The sequence below is a fragment of the Passer montanus genome, unplaced genomic scaffold (genome assembly GCF_014805655.1).
Source record: "Passer montanus isolate IOZ18808 unplaced genomic scaffold, ASM1480565v1 scaffold48, whole genome shotgun sequence".
Taxonomy (NCBI): Eukaryota; Metazoa; Chordata; class Aves; order Passeriformes; family Passeridae; genus Passer; species Passer montanus.
The window spans coordinates 3,339,822-3,360,451 of record NW_024369707.1 but is presented as its reverse complement, the minus strand read 5'-3'; the positions used below and the strand labels follow the sequence as shown (position 1 = coordinate 3,360,451).

At 36.9% G+C, this 20,630-nt stretch overlaps 1 protein-coding gene across 1 annotated transcript in view; it reads right to left on the bottom strand.

The window, feature by feature from the left end:
• Positions 1–20,630, bottom strand: part of DNER (delta/notch like EGF repeat containing) — a 111,593-nt gene that overhangs the window by 40,861 nt on the left and 50,102 nt on the right. Inside the window, exons 3-4 of the mRNA XM_039722437.1 lie at positions 13,918–14,012; positions 11,336–11,502 (exon numbers count right to left, since the gene is read on the bottom strand). Of these exons, the coding sequence (XP_039578371.1) occupies positions 11,336–11,502; positions 13,918–14,012 (262 nt within the window). The remainder of the gene's footprint in view (positions 1–11,335; positions 11,503–13,917; positions 14,013–20,630) is intronic.

Below are 20,630 nucleotides of genomic sequence, written 5' to 3'. Positions count from 1 at the left end.
GGTCATAGCACTTCAATTAATTCTTTCCCCAATTCCCATAACAGCAACTGAACTAGAGTGAGTTTTAAGTTCTATTTTTAACTTCTAGATGGGAGAATAATTTCGGAACCATATTTACAGCTCCTTTCATCTCAGGTCTGGAGAAAAATATTACAGCAGTTTATACCAAAAGGTAGTTTTGTTCAGTTCAACCTTGCTGGTTTTCTAAAGCCAGTTAAAACACAATGGCATCAAAGCATTTTTAGTTGCAGAATTCAGGGTTGAGTTATTTACAGTAATATTACAGAAACAATTCTCAAGCCTAATAAATCATAATGTGATGTGAGTAACCATTTAGATTGCAGAGGAGGCATTTTCAAGCTTTTTGCACACACATTTGATAGTCTGGAAAATTCCTACACAATTTCCTTGGCAGAAAGCATGGTAAAATACACTACAGCTCCTTCCATCCTGGCACTTCCACACACTTTTGTCCAGGAGCACAAGGTACAAGTGCTTCTGTTTCACTCACATCAAAAAAGTTAAGAACGAGAAAAAGGAATAAAGTCAAACTAAAAGATGACAGGTATCATCATTATGTCCAGATACTTTAAGAAGATTATATGCTATTCAGATTACCAGTACTCAGACACTGAGTGTATGCTTTCTAGACTAGACAAACTGATTTGCTTTCCCCACAAGCCCCATTTCTGAGCAATACCTTCCTTCTAAGCACAACAGTCTGAGGTCAGCGAGCTAGTCCACAGTGAACAGTCAAAATAGGGAAGACTGAAACTAACAGAGCACCAAGAAAGTTATCATACTGCATATAATGTTAGCAAAAGGCAAAACATTTCACTAGAAATCATTCACTAACTCTTAGTATGCGCCCCACATGCTCTGACACACACCAACATCATTTGCATTTGGCTCAAATGTATCTCTGTATTCCACACAGAATTCCAAAGAGATCCACCTTTGGTTGAAACAGTAGATTATCCTTTTAGTTCCAGTTCACAGAAGAGTAGATCTTTGAGTTCACCTAAAGGTTTCTTGGATGAGTGAGAATGACTGCCAAGGCAGGATTGGGCACTCACAACAAAGTATCAGTCCTCAAGTTTTCAACTTATTTTTAGCCTGGTTTCCCAAGGAAATGAGACAGCAGTGGGATGTCTATCAGTTTCCATCTGTTCTCTTTTTCTCTCTCAACACTTTCCCACACCAAAAGCTTTTGGGGTCAGTAGCCAACTTCAACATTTTGCAAAGCAGTGAAGTTCTCAAAGACACCAAGTGCCTACAGCTCTCCTGCACAGCAAGCAGCCCTTGCACCAAGGGCATGGGCAAAGCAAAATGGTAGGAAAACTATAAAGGGCCCCAGAATAAGGTGATGTAGATTGTCCACCCCATTCCCCATGTACGGTACAGCCAGTTATTCATTATTTGGAAAATGGGAAACTGAGATATTGTTAAATGGAAGAAAAACAGATTGTATCAATCCTTCAGGATCAAAGCAGCAGTACTTGGTGTGCCTGCACCATATCTTCAGCTCTTGTCATGCAGTAACATCGTGAACTGTGATACACTGTGAAACACTGCTATTATAAGAGCATAAGGAGCATCCTTTATAAACCTTACTGGTTCAGGATTGAAGCTACGTAAGAATATCTGATAGTTTATCCACAGATGATGGAAAGTCATAGAATTAACCTGAAGTGTAAAAGAGTCCAGAGGAATTTTCTGTTTCACCATATCTCTCCCACCACAAAAGAAAACATTATCCAGCAAACCAAACAACAGTGGTCAATATGCTCAACCTTTTTTTTATGGCCATTGAACTTTGCAGACATCAGAATACTTGAAAAAGAGGAAGCTAGGAAAGAAAGAGAACTATATTTTTATTACAGTGCCCACCAGAACAAAAAAAAGAAAAAAAAAAAAAGAAAATAAAGGAATGAATTCTAGTTCTTCCTCCTTAAATTTTTGATGTCCAAATTTTATCCAAAGACTATTTCATGTCCATGTCATGTGATATAGGTAACATTCAATACCATGAAAATTACTATGAAAACAGAGGTCTCTACTAATCACCACCATGCTTTAGTGCCTTTTTGGATCTAAGCATGAAGTTGGAAATTAACTATATGAACCAATTTCCCTCTGTTATGGCACTGTATATCACAATCTCAAATAGTTTTCCATCTAGCAAATCTAAGCAAGCTCAATCCTTCTCTTGTCCACACAAGTCATGTTCAACTCATTTTAGAGATCTAACAAATGAAAAAGCATGACAAGATGTTCTCATGATGCACTCAATTCTGAAAATTTACCTTCACATGTTAAAGTAGTAGAGGCCTGCTTTTGATTTACAAATGGACAAATATTTACCCCCCTCTTTCCATGACACTAAGGGTCATTAAGGCCTCCCAATCCCCTCAGGACCCTGACACCAATACTGTTCTACAGAATATGAAAAATGGGTCAGGAATCCTTTCCTGATTTGCCTCAGGATCATTATCATACATAAGAAAACGAGAAGTGAGGAACAGGTAATCAATGCCATTTGCAATCTTTGATGCAGTACATCAGTGCCATCAGCACCGTACAGAACATCTGAGATCACTCTCTAACGATGCTGCTAGGCAACATAGCATCTGGGGATACAAAAATACAGCTGCAATAGCAAAATTGCTATTTTGTCCACAAATAGCACTATTTATAGGTGGTACAACTCTCCCAAATTCTACATAGATCAGCATTCTTACTGCGTTTTATTCACAGAAGCCTTGGTCAGATACTGCTTTGGAAAGTATATATGGATTCTAATGAGAACAGTTCAAGAACTGTTTCAAATATTTTACTTTTCACAATCTCACATGAAGCAGCAATTTAAAGACTTTTTCCTGGGAGGTGGCTGAAAACCTTCTCATCATATTCATTGTCTTCTCCAAACTGCATTCATAGCCACAGTCAGTTTTAGATGGATATGCTTTCTTCCTTTGCTACCAACAATGAAAACGGCCTGGGCTCCTAAAATCAAACATACACTCTCTTCCCAGGCATAACCACATAAAGGTAAGAGTGCAAGTTACATTTTCAGTAACAATCCTACAGTTCTACCAGAGGAAGATTGACAATGACAGTGTTACACTGGTGTAAGAGAAAGCAAAATTTGGGTGTCATAAAATTATTACCAAAACTTTGGGGAGAAACAGCACACAGCTTGCCTTTCAAGCTGGAGCTCAGTTTTCCAGGACTCATAGTAAAAATATATTTATGAACTGAGAAAAACAGTTGCATTCATTTAGCATAGCAAAGCCCCATGTTCCACTACATTTCCTCTATAACAAATGTCAATTTGTGAATTTCACTGTTACTTAAACAATTATCCAGCTTAATAACTTGACTGGACCAAACCCCATGGCAGAATTATGAAACAGTCAGCTAGCAGGAGTACATTTACTCTTACAAAGCCACTTGCATTCAGCTTATTAAGGAGCTAGGCAGTGGCTTACTGTGTCCTTCTCCCACAGCTTCAAGGACTCTGCTTACGGTCCAAAGTAATGGGGAAAGCCCAGCAAGGGGTGACAAGACTATTCTTCTAAAAGATTTCCTGTATCACAATTTCCCAATGTATCTTTATTTGTCAGCATTTCAGCCAAGTTGCCAAGCTGGCACAGAACTAATTTGGGCCCAAATGTAGATCACTAGAACCTCTGATTCCACGCTTCGCAAACGTAGTTAAGTGTGGTGGAATACAAGAGGCATAGCTGGGACTGCACGAAGGGGAGCTGCAGAAGATGGGATAGCAAGGTTGGCCAGGATATATCTCTAGTGACTGGTTCAACTGAGAGGCTCGTGGCTACCCTACTTTGTTACACTACTAGCTGAAGATCTCATCGCATTCTACAAGCATTAGTAAAATGTGTCTCATATTGGTGAGACAATGTACCAGTTATGCACTGGTATCCATATTCCATGGATCAGGCTAAGAAGTCTGTCCAAGACTGTATCATGCAAACAACTATGTGATCAACTTAAAATAAATATTTTGATCTTGATTGTGAATTGGTCACAGAAGTAATATTTGAAGAAAGAGGAATCTTAAAGAAACAAACAAAAGGTATTTCACCAAACATTACGAATCTGAGTAGATGAACCTCCAAATACAGACCAGAAAAATAATTTCCCATTGTTACTTGCTAGAAATATAAGTGAATAGAAATTATTTTTGAATAATTTACTGTAATTAAAGATTACTCTAAAGACTAAAAATTATTCAAATGCTAGCTTAAAACATAATACAATGTATGAAACTAGTAACTAGTCTGATGTTTACATCTACTTATATGTGAGACAAGGTACATGCAACTTGATCATAAAGGATAGGATATTTATTTTATCATTCCTACCAAGATACCCTCTCATATATAGGCCAATAGCATTCTTCAGAATGGCTTGGATTTCAGCTGAATGCTGAAAGGCAATCTTTTAAAATAAATCATTGAAATTAACACTTCACTGCGCTTTTCTTGCAGTTCACACTTTGCTGCTGCTGCTATTGCTTACCAAAAGGCCATTTTCTGCAAGGTTAGCTCTTGTGCCCAGAACCCCAGGGAAATGTTCTGTTGAGCACAATGCTCAAATCTGCAGACAATAGGGCCCTTCCAGGCAAATTACACACTGAAGATTGAGAACCCCACTAACTGGAGTGGTTGCCACCAACTCCCCCCAGCGAGGCACAAAAGGAGCAGAACAGTCACGCACACGGACAGGGGCTCTGCACATCACCACAGCATGTGCAGGGCACAGAGATTTAATTAGGCCCAGAGTGAGAGAGGGTTAAGTCAAATGACTCAATATGCCGTGGACTGGGAGCTCACACAGATGCTCAGCTGAGACAGGGCAACTTGTTAAAGCTAGAGTAACTTGATTATGTGGCTTTCAGTGAATTCAATTCACACATCTCTTATTATGAAATAAAATTGTCCTATTTAATTTTTTGCTTAAGTGAAAACAATTTCAAGATGCAGTAAACTGCTTTCTTTAGACAGAAATGTGTGCATGTTTTAGAGGCCTGTAACAACAAAAAACATCTCAAAACCCCAGCTACAATTTACGTCCTAATCTGAAATCCTATTTCCAGACAAGAAGAGTTAGAAAAAAACAACTTGTTTCAAATATCTGTCTGTATTATTTTTATTTCATATAGTATTTAATATACTGTTTCATTTTGCCTATTCAATATAGCTACACAAGTATTGGTGGTGACTACTCCTTAATACATGATAAAGTCTTGTAGGGAAACTCATTGAATAATCAAAGAACAACAAAAGAGTAAATAACTGCTCAGGGCAGAGTCAGAAAAGAAAATACTTCGTTGCATTTGAAAGGCAGGACAGCATTTTGGATTAGAAAATATTATCCTTCCTGACACAGAACCATATGGCTCCCACACTTATTAAAAAGCAGCAGATATCTTGTGCTTCAGAAGCCAAGCATTAATTTTCCTTTTTAAGCCAAACATCAAAAAGTTTTGTGGAATTGAAGCAAGCTGCCTTAGAGGTGTTGGCATTTGAATGGCATCAGTACTCTTCATCTCACCACAAAGATGCTAGAGCACCTATTTTCAAGTGAGTTTGTACAGCTACCAACTTTATTTAAGGAAATATTTTTTAAAATACTTGATAATTATAGTTTAAAGCAGCTAATTATATTGTATTGATCTAAAAGGCTGGGCATCTTGGAGAAAACCAGATGACATGCCAAGCAACGTCAACTGACAAGTCTACATCAGTTTCTGTTTGCTATGATGAAAATAAGCATTATAATTTAAAGGTTGTGCTGGAGGACTTATTTTCTGTTCAGATACAAATATTAATTCATATTAAACATTGAACTTTCTACCTTATTATCTGCAAGGGCTCATCTGAGAAACAGCAATTTTGTTTATAAATGTCTTCCTTTGATTTCACAAGCAGACAATAAGCTAAAAAGCTAATGTAGCAATATCTCATGAAAGCTGCTTTTTAAGCAGCTGCTTAAGCAGCACCGTGGAAGTGCTAAATAAAGCACAAAGTCTAAAAGTAAGTTGTTTCAAGCTATTTACAAGCCTTCTTTTTACAATTATATACAAATTTTCAATCATATTAGCTACAGGGAAATGGAACCAAAATACCATTGCCCAGCTGTTTTTCTATTTTTCTGAAGAGCTCCTATCATTACTGCTTCAGCTCTGGGCACACCGAGGCAGAAGAGCAATTTTTCCAACATTTTATCATGAAAGCTGTTAAGAAGATATTTTTTCAACAGAAATAATATCCTAACAGCCATGATAAAGACCTGAAAACATAATTTCATTTTTTAATGTTGTTAGGAGAAAGAAAGGAAATAGGTCGCATGCACACAGAGTCGGCAGTGCCAGCTCCACATTATGTCCAAAACCTCCAAACAAACACTTCTAAAAGTAAGTAATAATCATACAATAGTCATGTACTATGCAGTTTTATTCTGGTATGAAAAGGAAAATGGTATGAAGCTGTGTCAGGGGAGGCTTAGGTCAGATATTAGGAAAACATTTATCATCCAGAGGGTGTTTGGGCACTGAACAGGCTCCCCAGGGCAGTGGTCACAGCACCAGGGCTGACAGAGTTGAAGAAGTGTTTGGACAATGCTCTCAGGCACAGGGTAGGATTCTTTGAGTGTCTTGTGCAGGACCAGGAGCTGGATGATCCTGATGAGTCCCATCCAACCTAGCATATTCCAGTATTCCATTAATTATTACTCAATCTCCAAATTCATTAAAAGGAAGCTATGGTTGTTTTGTGTCCTGGCTGTTAACTGGACTGTTAAATATGATCTGGTATCTGTACAGCCACACAGGTGTGTATATATATATACCAGTTTTCCAAGCAGAATGGAAACTGTGAAATTAGACCTGCCTGACTGCAAGTCTGCCAGCCACAGGTGCACCTTTGGATACACCTGAAGCACAGAACTGCTGCCTTAGTAAACAGGTATATTAATTTAGCACCAGGTAGATTAACTGAGTCGTGCAGAAGCAGATGGTGTACAAGCACTGTAAAACTCCTAAAATGTGAGCATTAAAAAAAAAGGAAATATTTTAATGCTTTTATTCTACGTTGGATTTGGTTTTCTCAGTATTTTGTCAGCAACCTATGTTCTCAAAATTAATGTTCCAGTTCTCAGTCACAGCGTGATAGCATGCTTGGATAAAAGAGATGCATGCAACAAATCAAAGAATTTTTGTGGGAGATGCCATACAAGCAGAGAATATCTTTCAAAGCCCTTTTTTATTTTTTAAATAATGTTAATGCATAATTTTTTCTCAATACAGCTTTATTTAATCAATTTGGTAAATCTTCAGCGTTTGCAACAATCTAGTATAGAAAAATATATACATATTCCAAAATTCAGTGTATTATTCCCTGAAAGAGAGGACTGCACAGTGCTGGGTAGATTAGATTTCCCCCAAAACATATAACAAGCAGCAATTTCAACTCACCCCAGAGATCCTTAGCTGTAACCTATTAGCATTCATGAGAACTACTGAAAAACTCCTCCACCAGCTGATGGTGCATCAGGGACCTCTTATCTTACTTTTTCAGACTTGTGAAATGTATTTCATCTGATTTCAATTTTTCAAGATATATTGCAATGAAGAATAGGTGTATGCCTCTAACAATGTAAAGTTTTGCAGTTCACTCATTTTCAAACATTCTAGTACCATTACTGCTAGCATGAATATGAAGATCCAGAAATAAAACAAATACTGATTAGACATTTTATAAATATCATAAATACTTTATGCAGGAATCACTCATTAACTTCAAAGAACATTGGGACAAAGAGTACGAATCTATGTCTAATTAATGGAAAGCCTGCCTTTTACTTCAATAATGTTTTTAATGTTGAACCCATAATTTCCATCTCTTATTCAAAGACACTATTAAATCCCTCCTGCTTCTCCTTTTCACTCTTTGGCCAATCTTGATGCCCACCCATAGCACTCCACAGAATAGATAATCATTTCCTGTTTAGAAATGCTCTTGATTAAACATCCTTTTTTTAAATCTTGGTTTTGAAAGAAACGTTGTTGCTGCAAACTGTGAGCAGAGACAAACAGCTCACTGGGCTGTCCTGCAGACCAACCACCTTGTGACCACCTCTGTCCAGCAGTCACCTGCCACTGAAAGCCACCAGCACCTGGGCATGGGACATGTGCTTCATCCTACTCCTAATCCACACAACCCACTTGCTCACTTTGAAGCCTGAACCATACCGGGGTTTCTTCCCCACTGGCTAATAAGTACACTCTAATAAAACACAACAAATTATTTTAGAAGACTGGCACATGTGTAGCAGCAAATCTCAGAGAAACTCTTTAAAAATCCTCTGAGCAAAACATGGAAGGAATGTGTTACAGGATGCTCAAGCCAGTCTTCTGCTGGCCACAGGCAGGTCAATGCTGCAATTAAACCACATAATCCTGCTGCATAATCACAGCACCATGGCTCTGTCCTGCACTGCAAGGGGCTGTTTGCAGATGCAGCAGCCATTTTATAAACCCAGCAGAGAACAGAGTGCGCTCTTTTTGGCCAAGCTGCGCTCCGCGCTCCCCTTCATTCTCACACAGTGCAGGTACTGTCTCTGGGGTGAACAGCTCTGTGCTGACAGGCTCTATTTTTAGATCTCAAAAACAGCATTCTTCCCAACCTCTAGACACTGTGCCCTGAACCACATGATCAGCAAATCAGCACATTACTGCTGACTTCTGAGTCTTTTCAATCTTGTATCAACAACTTTAAACTTGTGTCACCACAGGCTAACACAAAACAAATAATATTTCCCTAAATGTTTTATCTTTGATATAAATAACTTATTCAGAAAGAGCTGCAAAAGGCAATTAAAGTACCTTGCTGAGTAACAAAACTTGGAAGGAACACGGTGAGAAATGACTCAAAAAGGATGTAGATCAAAAAGAGACACACACATACGAAAAAGTCAAACCAAAAAAAAACCACTCATATCTTCCTCATTTTTCTTTTACAGTTCTAATCAGAAATTTTTACAAGTTTAAAAGTGTCCTTGTACAAAATTCACCAATTAAGAGAAGAAACCTTTAAAATCATAATTGAATAAACAGAAAAAGACTGGGGGAAGGAGAAGGAAATTATAAAAAGTAAATGCATCGACTGACATGGTCCACAGCCTTTCTGCGTGACTCTGTTTACAGAAACCTACAGCATCTTGTGGCCTCCTCATATCATTCCAACTTTAATAACATCAACAAAAACACTGGCAACATTATTGTTTTTCTAATATAAAATCACCCACTTATTGTACCTTAGAATAAATTTTTCATGTCTATCAAGAAACATGGAAATTTGTCTATAAGAAAAACTTTATTGAAGTGAGTTATTGAAAACTAAATGATTAAAAACTTGCAAGGCACATCAAATTGACAGACCTCTTCAACATATCTGGATCAAATCTGAAGATCAAATTATTTTTCTATAAGCTTTGGTAGAATTATGGATTTCAGTTGAGTGAAGATAAAATTCATTTTCACACCAAATAACTGAGTTACTTTTTAAGTTTTACACCCATGACCTACACTTCATTGGACAGAAACTGATGATGGGAAGTAAGCAGAATATTTCCATACAACTGAGAAGGAAATTCAGAGGCTCTTTCTTAAGCCAAAAAATTCAAGCCTTAGTTTCAGCAGCTGGAAAATTTTACAAATAATTTCACTATCACATAACCAAAAAGAAAAACCACAGAAAGTATTGAAAACCACATGGAAGTAAAGCAAGAGGTCTCAGAATACTTGTACTGCATGAAATAAGCCATTTTTGTGAATTCAGCCTCGTTATAAAGGTACATTTTCAGCTCCTGTTACCCAGCACACAATAAAAAATTCAGAGTAAGAATCCCAGTGACAGAAACTCAGCTATAGAGATGAGAGGACAAGACAAGCTATGAAAGAGTAACACAATTCATATTTTAGTTACCTAAACCAATAAGCTGTGCTGTATGGCTTGTACAGTCGAGTGGAGCCTGCACAGAGCAACCTGGGCCCTCTGCTTAGCAGCTTAGGCCAAGCTGTGCCTTTAGGCATTTGCACCACTGCATAAAAGCCACTAATCATCCTGTCTTCAGGATACTTTCATCATACATTAACTACCAAAAAGCAAATTCAAAAATTTATTCCAGAGACATGAGAGGAAAGCTTTAACTCTGATAAATTAAATGTAAAACAAGATTAAAAGGGGAAAAAAAGGCCTAAAACTAAGTATCTTAGAAGGAATAATAATATTAAAAGAAAGTAGAAAAGTATTTGAAGGAAATAAACATCACTAAAGGAAACCACTGACGATAAAAATTAAATTATTCTACTAACAACGTTTAAGCGGTATCTTTGGAAGGTGATAGCTGAAAAAGGAGAGAACAAGGCACTACTTCTGTATTTGGGGATTTTCTGTATTGGCTACACACTTGGAATTCTTTCCCATGTTTCCACATCAGAACGTTTTTAATTTTACATTTATTAGCATGTTAAGTTTTCAAATAACAATTGTAGCAGCTTATAGTTCCTTTAGAAATATACAGCATTTCAAGCAGATAACAATAAGTGCTTTTATTACAATGATTTTGGTTTCATGTCATTGGTATAATAAAACATCTGCCCAGAAATCTCAATTTAATTAAGTCTATTGTGTCTATGCAAAAATTTAGCTTTAAATCTGTGTTATTTCCATACCCTTAAAAATAATGTATCAGGCTATTTTCATTATACTCCTTCACCAAAGATGCTTAACATTTAATTGCTGAGTGAAACAAATAGTATATTTCTAAGGCTCCATATTCACAGAGACAACACTAAAAGATAAAAAAGCAGTGCAATTAAACACTGTTAAAATACAATAGGAAATCTGATCTTGTAATGTATTTTTTCAATTTTCCTGTCTACAGTCTTAAGCTTCTTTACAAAGGATCCCACAACACAATTCCTGACAGAAACACCTCAAGCATTCAATTATATACTGCAGCATTTGCCAAAAGCTCATTAAAACAGAACATATAAAATAACTTGCATCATCTCAAGGCATCAGACAAAAGGACCATGTGGATTTTAAAGTGAATGGTGCCAACTGTGTAAGAATTTAGAGTAGCTCTTGTCTGGTTTGAATGAACCAATGTCTGAAACGTGGTCCCAATATCCCATTAGGATCTTTCAGCACTTAAAGGAATTAATCCTTTGTTCCCCTAAATGCTGAGTGTACCATCAGCTGTCACCTAGAGGTGATGGACAGAAAGTCAGCATGTTACTCACCAATAAAGTAGTTGTTGCCTAACGCAAGCATTTCTTCAGAAAGCACAAGTCCACCCAGTGCCTGGAGAAGAGTGACACTTCTGCCATCAATAAGTGAACACTGTTTAAATCCAGTGCTTGTGACCTTCCACAGCAGGATGAGAGAAGCAGTAGCATCTTGCCTTATTCTAAAAAAAGAAATTATGAGAATAATTACACTGAGGGAAGTCAGTGTAATTAGGAAGTACATCACTGTAGAACTGAACCTTATCAAAGATAGGAAACTTAAATCTAGCAAGTACGGAATCAGGAAAAATCCTGAACATCTTTAGTATGTCCACAAAACTTAAAAATGCTCCAGTTGTAAGATTTGCATAATAGTTTATGTAATAGCAGATGAAATCATACAGAGTCCCAATTTCTGATTCTTGAAGGTCACCATCTTAATACCCAAGAAGAGTTTTAGATAAACACCACATAATAGTAAAGCATATCCTTATAAGGGATCCCTGTTCAGTCTTTGCAATTATGCCTTTTTGAGTATTACCTCCATCCTACAGTGCCATCATTTTCTGCAGCTGAAGTACATCCAGCCCTGCTGTTTACTGAAGAACATTCAATGTTCACTCAATACTGGGAGACAGATCCTGGTAGAAATCCTCATTTGTTTGACACACCAGATCGAAGATTCAGGACAGTTTATTCTTGTAAATCAAATGAGTCATGTAATGCTCCCAAGGTCACTGAGCCCATGGTGCCTTCCTGAATATTGACAGATTGGATATAAAGTCTACTGCTGCATCCACTCTGTTGGCTCCATTAGGGAGCTACATTATGCCACTCTTTGTACTCACAGGGCACTTTTTTTCCTACTCACCTCCATAATGAAACAATAAAAATCTGTCATTTTTCTGGTAAGGTCCCAGTATTTGCATTAATTTCCTATGAAGGAATCCAAAATGAGTTTGAACAATCCTCCAAAAATACAAACACAACGGCATCGAGCTGCTAAAAACTGGTAATTCTCTCCTGCTGAAAACAGACCTCTAAATACCTAGAGATGAAGCTCTGTTCCATAATATCCTGTACTGAAATTGTTTCAATCCTGCTAAAACAAAGGCAGTTTATCCCTGGTTACTTGTTATTTGACTTCAAAACAAGAAAACCAAAGTTTTGTAATAATGTGCGACAGACATTGAAAAAATCTTGCAACTAGGTGTCATAAGAAGCAAATTTCTTACAGTATTTGCACCCTCTTTAAGAACAACCCCAAATACTATTCCAAAAGCTGTCTCACTTTTAGAACAGCATAGAAACTAGTTTCACAGTTTAGGTCTCATATGACAATCAAAACAAAATCAACTTATTAAACTGAAATTATTTTCCTTTCACAGCTAGCCATTGAATCAGGTAAGTTACTTGGGCCTTTAAGATAGTAAATGAAACAAATAAAAATCGATCTTGACTTTTACTAATCTACTCAAGTATAAAACTCCACTAAATAGATACAATGTAAAAATGATCAAAACTGACTGTGTACTCTGCAACCTGCTTTAAAACAGGGTTTCTCCATCAAAGCTCTTAAATAGAACTTCAGAATCTATAAATGCCAGGTTTTTCCCGATTCCAAGAAAATCCACTTGTTTGCTTTCAGACTGCAGCCAGCCAGGGCATCCACACTCCCAGATCTCCTCCTGGCTTAGGCTTAAGGCTCATGAATGAGCCCAATTCAAGCCCCGTGGGAAGGGTGGGACGACCCCACGTTTAACAGTTACTGCTCCAAACTGTCTGCAGCTTGTCTGCTTGCATCACTTTGTTTTTTCCTGTGAGCATGGCCTTTTTTAACAGAAACATGGGATTCTGAAAGATAAGATGACAGTATGAGAAAAGTAGGCTATTTTGGGGAAATGCAAGTCTAAAAGTGCAGCAAAGCTGTGAGCCAGAGAACTACGTTGGCAGATTTTTTTTAAATAAAATTTCCAATAAGAAAATGCCTCATCCCAGCTGACAGAATCAGATCTTTCTAGGAAGTCAGGTTCTCTTAACTAAACATAACAAAACAAGTATTTTATCCAAAAAGCATGATTTTGAAAAGTGAATAACAGAATACATTCCATTTTTTTTGAGAAATGTGTTTTTTAGGACACACACAAAGATTTCACAGCTGATGGCAACACCCAAAGCAATAACCCAGAAATCAAATACAAATGCACAATATACATGCACCCATATAGTCAACAATAACACATTCTATCAGCAAGTTCACCTGGAGATTAAAGGGGGAAAAGTGTTCACTGCATGAAGTCATATCTTCTCCAAACTGACATCTTCAAAACATCTGCCCCAATTTCTAATGCATTATGATGGCCCAGAGACAGCTTACATGCTTACATCTTCTAAAACATTAAATATGTCAGAGAAATTATGCAAAGCAAAGAGCTGCCATGGCTCTGCTACATGCTTGAAGTCTGCCTGAATTGTCTCATCGTCTTTTAGTCATTTGACAAATTTGCCCATCTGAAGAACAGTTGTTTGTCTAAAATATCCAGTCAAATGAAAATAAAAGTGCTTTTGTATTTCATCACATATAAGACTATTCTCACTTTATTGATGTATTCTGTGGAACTTCAAAGGAGATAAGCCGGCCTCCAGCAGAAGTATTGGAACTGGCATTTCCACAAGCCACATCTGGGGTTATCTGAAAATAAAAATAACTTTATTTAACAGCAAACCATAAAATCTGACAAAAGAAAACATGAAAGATTTTTCTTCTTTACAAATGACACTTGTAGTCCAGCAGTCATCTTCTAAAAATCCTCAGGAACATTCACTGAAACCTTTGTGCTGCCAACAAAGGTGCTGAAAATTCACATAACCATCCTTTCAGGGTTTTGTTTTACCAAAAAGCTCCTGCAGAAAAGTGTGAACTTCTAAAGGTATCTCCCTTTTAAAGTGAACATATTTAGAAAAATATGAATAGTTTTCTGGTCCTTCAGAATAATAAATAATGCTCTAACATTTGCTACACCCAAGAAATAGTTCATCATTAACCAGTGCAATACTGAAGGATTTATAGTAACAAATACAGACATTGCCTTTCTACTATATTGAAATATGTTTTTTTCCAAACACAGGTTTCCTTTAAAAATCACTCTCCCACTTGCCCATTACTATTCTTTCCAAGAAAAAATTGCTTGGACAAACAGTAGCTTCAGATGAAAAAAAATGATGATCACAGCGAGACAAAAGGACACGTTTGCCAAATCTAGTGATGCCTAGCAGGCATAAAAATCAGTTACTACATTGACTACATCCAGACACCATACAAGGAGTCATGCAACACAGGAACTACAGAGACTCCTTAATTATGCAGATCTTCACCAGCAGTAATTTCATAAAGACAGGTTGAAAATTATTAGTGTTTCCAAGGGTACATTTATTTCAAATAAGTAACACTTTATATGGCATAATTGAGTCTATTATTTAATATCATATCAGAAGTTTTAAGTAACTTTTCATGTATCTTCATCAACTTGCCTATGAAATGTCACACTAGGGAAAAAACCAACAAACCAGTTTAATCTTCAAATTTCCAGGCAGTTTGTAATGCTATTCTTTCAGACAGAGAATGTTTGCAAACTTTTTACATAAACCTTAATACTGAAAACACAAATCTGCAACCTGACGCACTTCTGTGAATTAATCTTACACCAAAGGAAAAGCCAGAATAAAATTTGTAAATTTAAATACAATTCAAATTTTAAATATTACATTAATGTAATGAAACACATGTAACTAATACATGAACAACAGAAGTCCACAATATGATGCAAGTAATAATTTTTAGGACACTCCGAGCTAATCTTGACTCGGGCAAGACAAATACTCAGTATTCACATTTCCCAAGGGAATGATTTCCCAGTGTCTAGATTACTCAATTCAGTGTGGAATTCCCTGATGTATATAATATGAACAAATATAGTTCATGAAAATAAACCAAGATGCAATTTTATTGTATTTTTAAATGAATTTTGAAAAATTATAATATATCCATTATAATTACATTATAATATATCCATTATCATTTGTAAATCTCAAAGCCAAAAGTATGGACCTAACAGTCAAAGCACAATGTATCCAAAATTAGTTTGGCTAACACTCTTCCTTATTTGCTAACATTTAAACTTTTTTTCCTTGAGACTCTGCATGCCTACTGAAACAAAAGGAAAAAAGAAAAAGGATCTCTCTTCTCATACAGTCTTATACTACATCTAAAATACACTCGTTTTTACAGTATTTCTATAATTTTACAATTTCATGCATCCATTACCTTAGAACATAGAGGGGCAGTTGTAATGTAAGCATTTCATTCCCCTTACTGTTTAATATTAGAAGTTTTTAAAGTAGAAGGTATTATGTCTTTACAGGTAGAATAAAAATAAAAGAATCATAGAACCAAGAGCTGAACAAAGTGGCTGCAGAACAAGACCCGAGATTTAACCTTCATAAAATGGAAAAAAAACCCATTGAAACAAAAAAAAATACTTTAGTTTGCAAACATGCCAGAATTTAGGATTACTCAGCAGGAAAAGCAAACACAGGAAATATTGCAAAGATAATTAGAAGAGTGAAGGCAAAATACATTATTTTGATTCTTTTATTAAGAGATCTGTAATGTCTGATGGATTTCTCTAGGAACTCTATTTGTAATTGGCCCTGACTTCCTGCTCTAAGAATCAGGTAAAATAACCATCTAAACCAGTAGGATGATAAACCCAGATTTTACAGCAACTGAAATTTGAATTTTTTGATATATTAGCAATCCTGATACTTGGATCAGACAAAAAACATAGGAAGAAGTAGTAACTCTCATAAGGAAAAAAAAATGGTCTCAGCAGTGTCCTACTTCAGCCAAGTTCTGTGGAGACAAAAAATGACAGCTTTGACACCTGAATTAAGAAACAAATTGCAGGTTTTTCACAGCTGTGAAAAATTTCTATAAATATTTTAGATTTTTAAGTGTGTCTCTTTCATGTCTTAACAGAGCACTCTGCAAAACTCTACTACTGAAGAATGAGGGCAAAGACAACCAATATATTACAACAATAAAGGACTCTCAGAAGATGAAAACAATCTGTAATTTTCACTCTCAAAAACAAACAAACAAAAAAGTGTTGCTAGAACTGGTAGGAGATATTTAAACTCAAGTCACTGGGAAATATACTTTAATGATTTTCAGAGGACAAAATAAAGATCATTCATAATCTAAAGTAAAAAATACTAATAGAGTAGGTATCTGTCATTTAAAGACAATCAAAAGAAAACATAACTGTAATGACATCCAACACTTCTCCTAAAGCATTTCTTAGTACAGAAACATCAGGACAGCAAGAAGGTTCTTGGGGAATAGCCTTATAAACATTTACACAAATGATGCAGCTACTTTAAAAATAGTCACCAAAGATAATAAAACCTTCATGCACCCTCCAGAGTCTAAAGTATGTTTAGGAGCTGATCACAAAGATAAGCTCCTGTGTCAACACAGAATACATGCAAGACTGTTCTTCAATACCTTATTCAGAGTTTAAAATTATTAAATATCAAATTGTGGACAGTAAATAGAGAATTCCTCTTTACATAAATTTTCTACAAGTTTGCATCTAAATCACGTTATATTTATCTTAAAACATAACATAATACATAAAAACTATATTTCTGCTTCAAATGCTTTTAGACTTTACATAGGTAAAAGAGCAGCATCATTTGAGAAACCAAGAGTGAAATCTTTAGAATTCTCACTCCTACAATCTCCACCTGGGCCTTAACAAGCCAGCAGTGATTTTGTTAGATTTCCTTACCAGGCCATGGCAGCGGTATAAAAGAGATTGCAAAGAAAATCAGGGCTAGTACCTAAGAGATAAACAGACTGTTCTTCCATATTACAACTTTTCTGAAGAAATTAAATAACATGAGTTGGGCAGATATGCTCCTGCCTAACAAAACCAGAATAATGAGATATACGCTTAATTCAACAAGTGCTGAAATACATACATAAATCCCAAGGCAATATTTTTACATGAGTGAGTGCTTTCATTACTTTCCTAAGTGTACTAGACTTTAATTCAATAAGGCTGAGAAGAGGAGCGTACAGACTTTAAGTCTACTTTTATGCAGCCTCTCAGTGTTGAAATTAGTTCTCTGAAGACACCTATTGTATATGAAATTCCATAGTAGATTTCTTAAAAAGTTGAGCAGACATTTGTAATTCTACAAGGCCTTATCAACACAGGCAGACTAATCCTGACAGTGCAAAATCCAGCCATTCTGCTGCCATGATACGTTGGCATTTCTTTTGTGTCTCAACCTCAAGTTGATAGAATTGCAGAAAGCTTTTACTTCTTGCAAAATAGGCCACACTTTCCTCAAATTTAAAAGTGGTTTGTAAGTAGCATGGCCAAATTCATATGTTCCTTAGAAAGTCCTCACTACCCTATCAACAAGGTAATAATAAATGTTTCTGAAAACCAACAGATAGTTCCGAGCAGTGGAGGAGGCTGCCCAGGTATCTTGTGGACTTTCTATCCTCTGAGTTATTTAAGCCTCAGTGAATAAAGCCCTGACCAACCTGCTCTAGCTGACCCTGCTTGGAGCAAGGGTTTGGACTAGAAAAAATCCAGAGGTGCCTTGAACCTCACCTACACTGTGAGGCTGTCAGTGAAAAGCCACTCCATGAGCCAGTTGCCTATTAAGTGTTTCCTGTTAATTGCCATTGTAACTTCAGTGACAACACAGCCTTCACTAAACCCCACTCCAACATACAGTGAAAGCGCTTCTTTTGAAAATATCCCCAAATTTACCACAAATAAGTGTATGTGTGTGCACATTCAGGCACACTGAGATACCCATGACTCAGGTACTTTCCTCCTGTTCCCAGAATGCTCTCTTTCAAAATATTGTTTTGGGAATTTTCTCTCTGGTCAACCTCTTGTTTTTTTATCTCAAAAAACTGTTCTCCTGTTTTGCCTCCTAGTGGGTCAACAGACAGCTCTGCAAGGTCTTGCAGCCAGAACAAAGTGAGGCATATTAGTCTGAAATTAAACAGAATATATGAATGCACATATAATTCTTGAACTAAATAAAGATGTATACAAACTCATCCTACAGAAAAGATCAGTGCTTAAAAGAAAAAAACAAACTAAAATTTTAAACATATTTGAAAAGACATTATCTTATGGAAGGAGTGAGAAAATGAGCTTTTTGAGAAAAGCAAGGCTGTGTTCTGGGGTGGAACCCCATGAAAACTGGCATGGTCATTAAGAAAGAAAACCTTTCAGATCTTCTGTAGGACAGAAACTGTCATAAAAAATGTAGTATGAAGGATGGTCTTGTAAATGCTAGCTCTTTCAGATTTTCTTCCAAGGGATTTCATATTAAATTTCAGTTCAATAAAGCAAGTTTCATAACGTGCAATTTTGGCTTTTCTGAACATATAACTACTTTTCTATCAGAATAGGGCCTGCCAAATTTATTCTCTTCTGACCCTGTAAGTGTGGCAAGGGGTATCCCTCATTTTTAAGAAATACAACATGTTTGGCACTCTTCCTTATGCAAGGAAAAAATAATACATGAAAGAAATAAAACAGGTTAGATCCTAACTATAGATCTGGAACAGCCATTGGCAAATAAAAAGTGAAAAGAAAAGTAGGAAAATAAAAGGCAACAGAACAGAACCATAAGAACAGGATCTAGTACTATCTACTTACTGTCAAGGATGTCAAGCAACAAAGCAGGATCATTTCCAGCACATAAATTAAACTCAAAACAAAATTCTAAAAGAAAAAAAAAGTACCCTTGCCCTGTAGCACAGAAAAACTACTGTTTCTGAAAAATCCAGTGTCACTTAGCTTAACCTCCACATCACTGCACTTGGTTCTATCCTAGAGTTTCAGATGGAGCAATGCTTGAAAGAAAACCAGAACAGAAAGAAAATCTAGGTTTACTTCTAACACCTCACCAGTGGGAGAGAAAAGCAAAAGTGTTTAGAGTAGGAGTAGTGCCTCTCTGAGGAACACCAGGGGAGACTGACAGACTGCATCCAAAAACAGTATCAGATGAAGAAGGCTTACCAGTTATCACAGCACTGAAACCTGGTGTAAGGGAGGCTGCACATCCACCCAGCACATTCTGCTGCTGGCAGTCTGTTTCTTTGCTCATCTAAGCAAGAGTCGCTTTGGAGAGTCAGCAACCACAGCACCAGGAGGATCCAGCACATTCCAGTGCACAGCAATCCTCCAGATAACATTATTAAAACTTTGTGTTTTTGTCACAGACTATCAATGCCAACATCACACCAGACACAGGAGGCTCTCTTACACAAAGACAGATAGATTACCTAGATTATCATATCAGCAAGCTGCCTGCTCATCTCAAGCCATCCACCAAATTCACTGCCAGCTCCATCAAACCTGACATTCAGTCTGTACTGGTTTTGGCTGGGATGGAGCTGATTTTCTTCACAATGGCTTGCATGGTGCTATGCTGCTATGCTTGCATGTTTTGGACTTGTGATGAACCAGGGTTGATAACAGGGATATTTTAGTTGTCATTGAATTATTCACACAGCATCAAGGCCTTTTCTCTTTCTTAGAGTGCCCTACCAGGAGGTGGGCTGGGGGTGCTGAGGAAGCACAGTGGCACAGCTGATCCCAGCTGACCAAAGGGACACCCCACACCACAGGAAGCTGTGCTCAGCAATAAAACAGGGGGTGGGGGGTGGAAGTTGGCCAGGGCTGCTGTTGCTCAGAGACTGGCTGGGCAGCAGTTACTTGGTGGTGAGTAATCAGGGTTTTTTGCAGTACTTGTTGTGTTCAGGTTTTTCCTGTTTTCTATTTCTCCTTTTTAATATTATTGAACTGTCTTCATCTCCCTGTGAGTTTTCCCACTTTTCCCCTTCCAATTCTCTCTCCCATCTCACTGGATGGGGCAGTGAGCAAGTGGCTGTGTGAGGCTTAGCTGCCTATCCTCTGCTTAGATCACAGCACAGTCATTCAACAAAGATTACTGCCATGAAGAATTAATAGTCATTTATTATTCCAGAGTGTATGGAGCTGTTCTGAAAAGAAAGATAAACACTGTGTAAACAAGTTCATTGAGCAAAAATTCCACATAGTCAAATCTTTGCATGCAGTGTATGAGCTCAGGCCACTGGAGGATAAGCTGGGACATAAACTTCAACATAAGACTGTCAAGTCAGCTATAGATACTTCTACACAAAAACAATGAAAGGCAGTAAACATATCAGGTTTTGTGGCTTTTT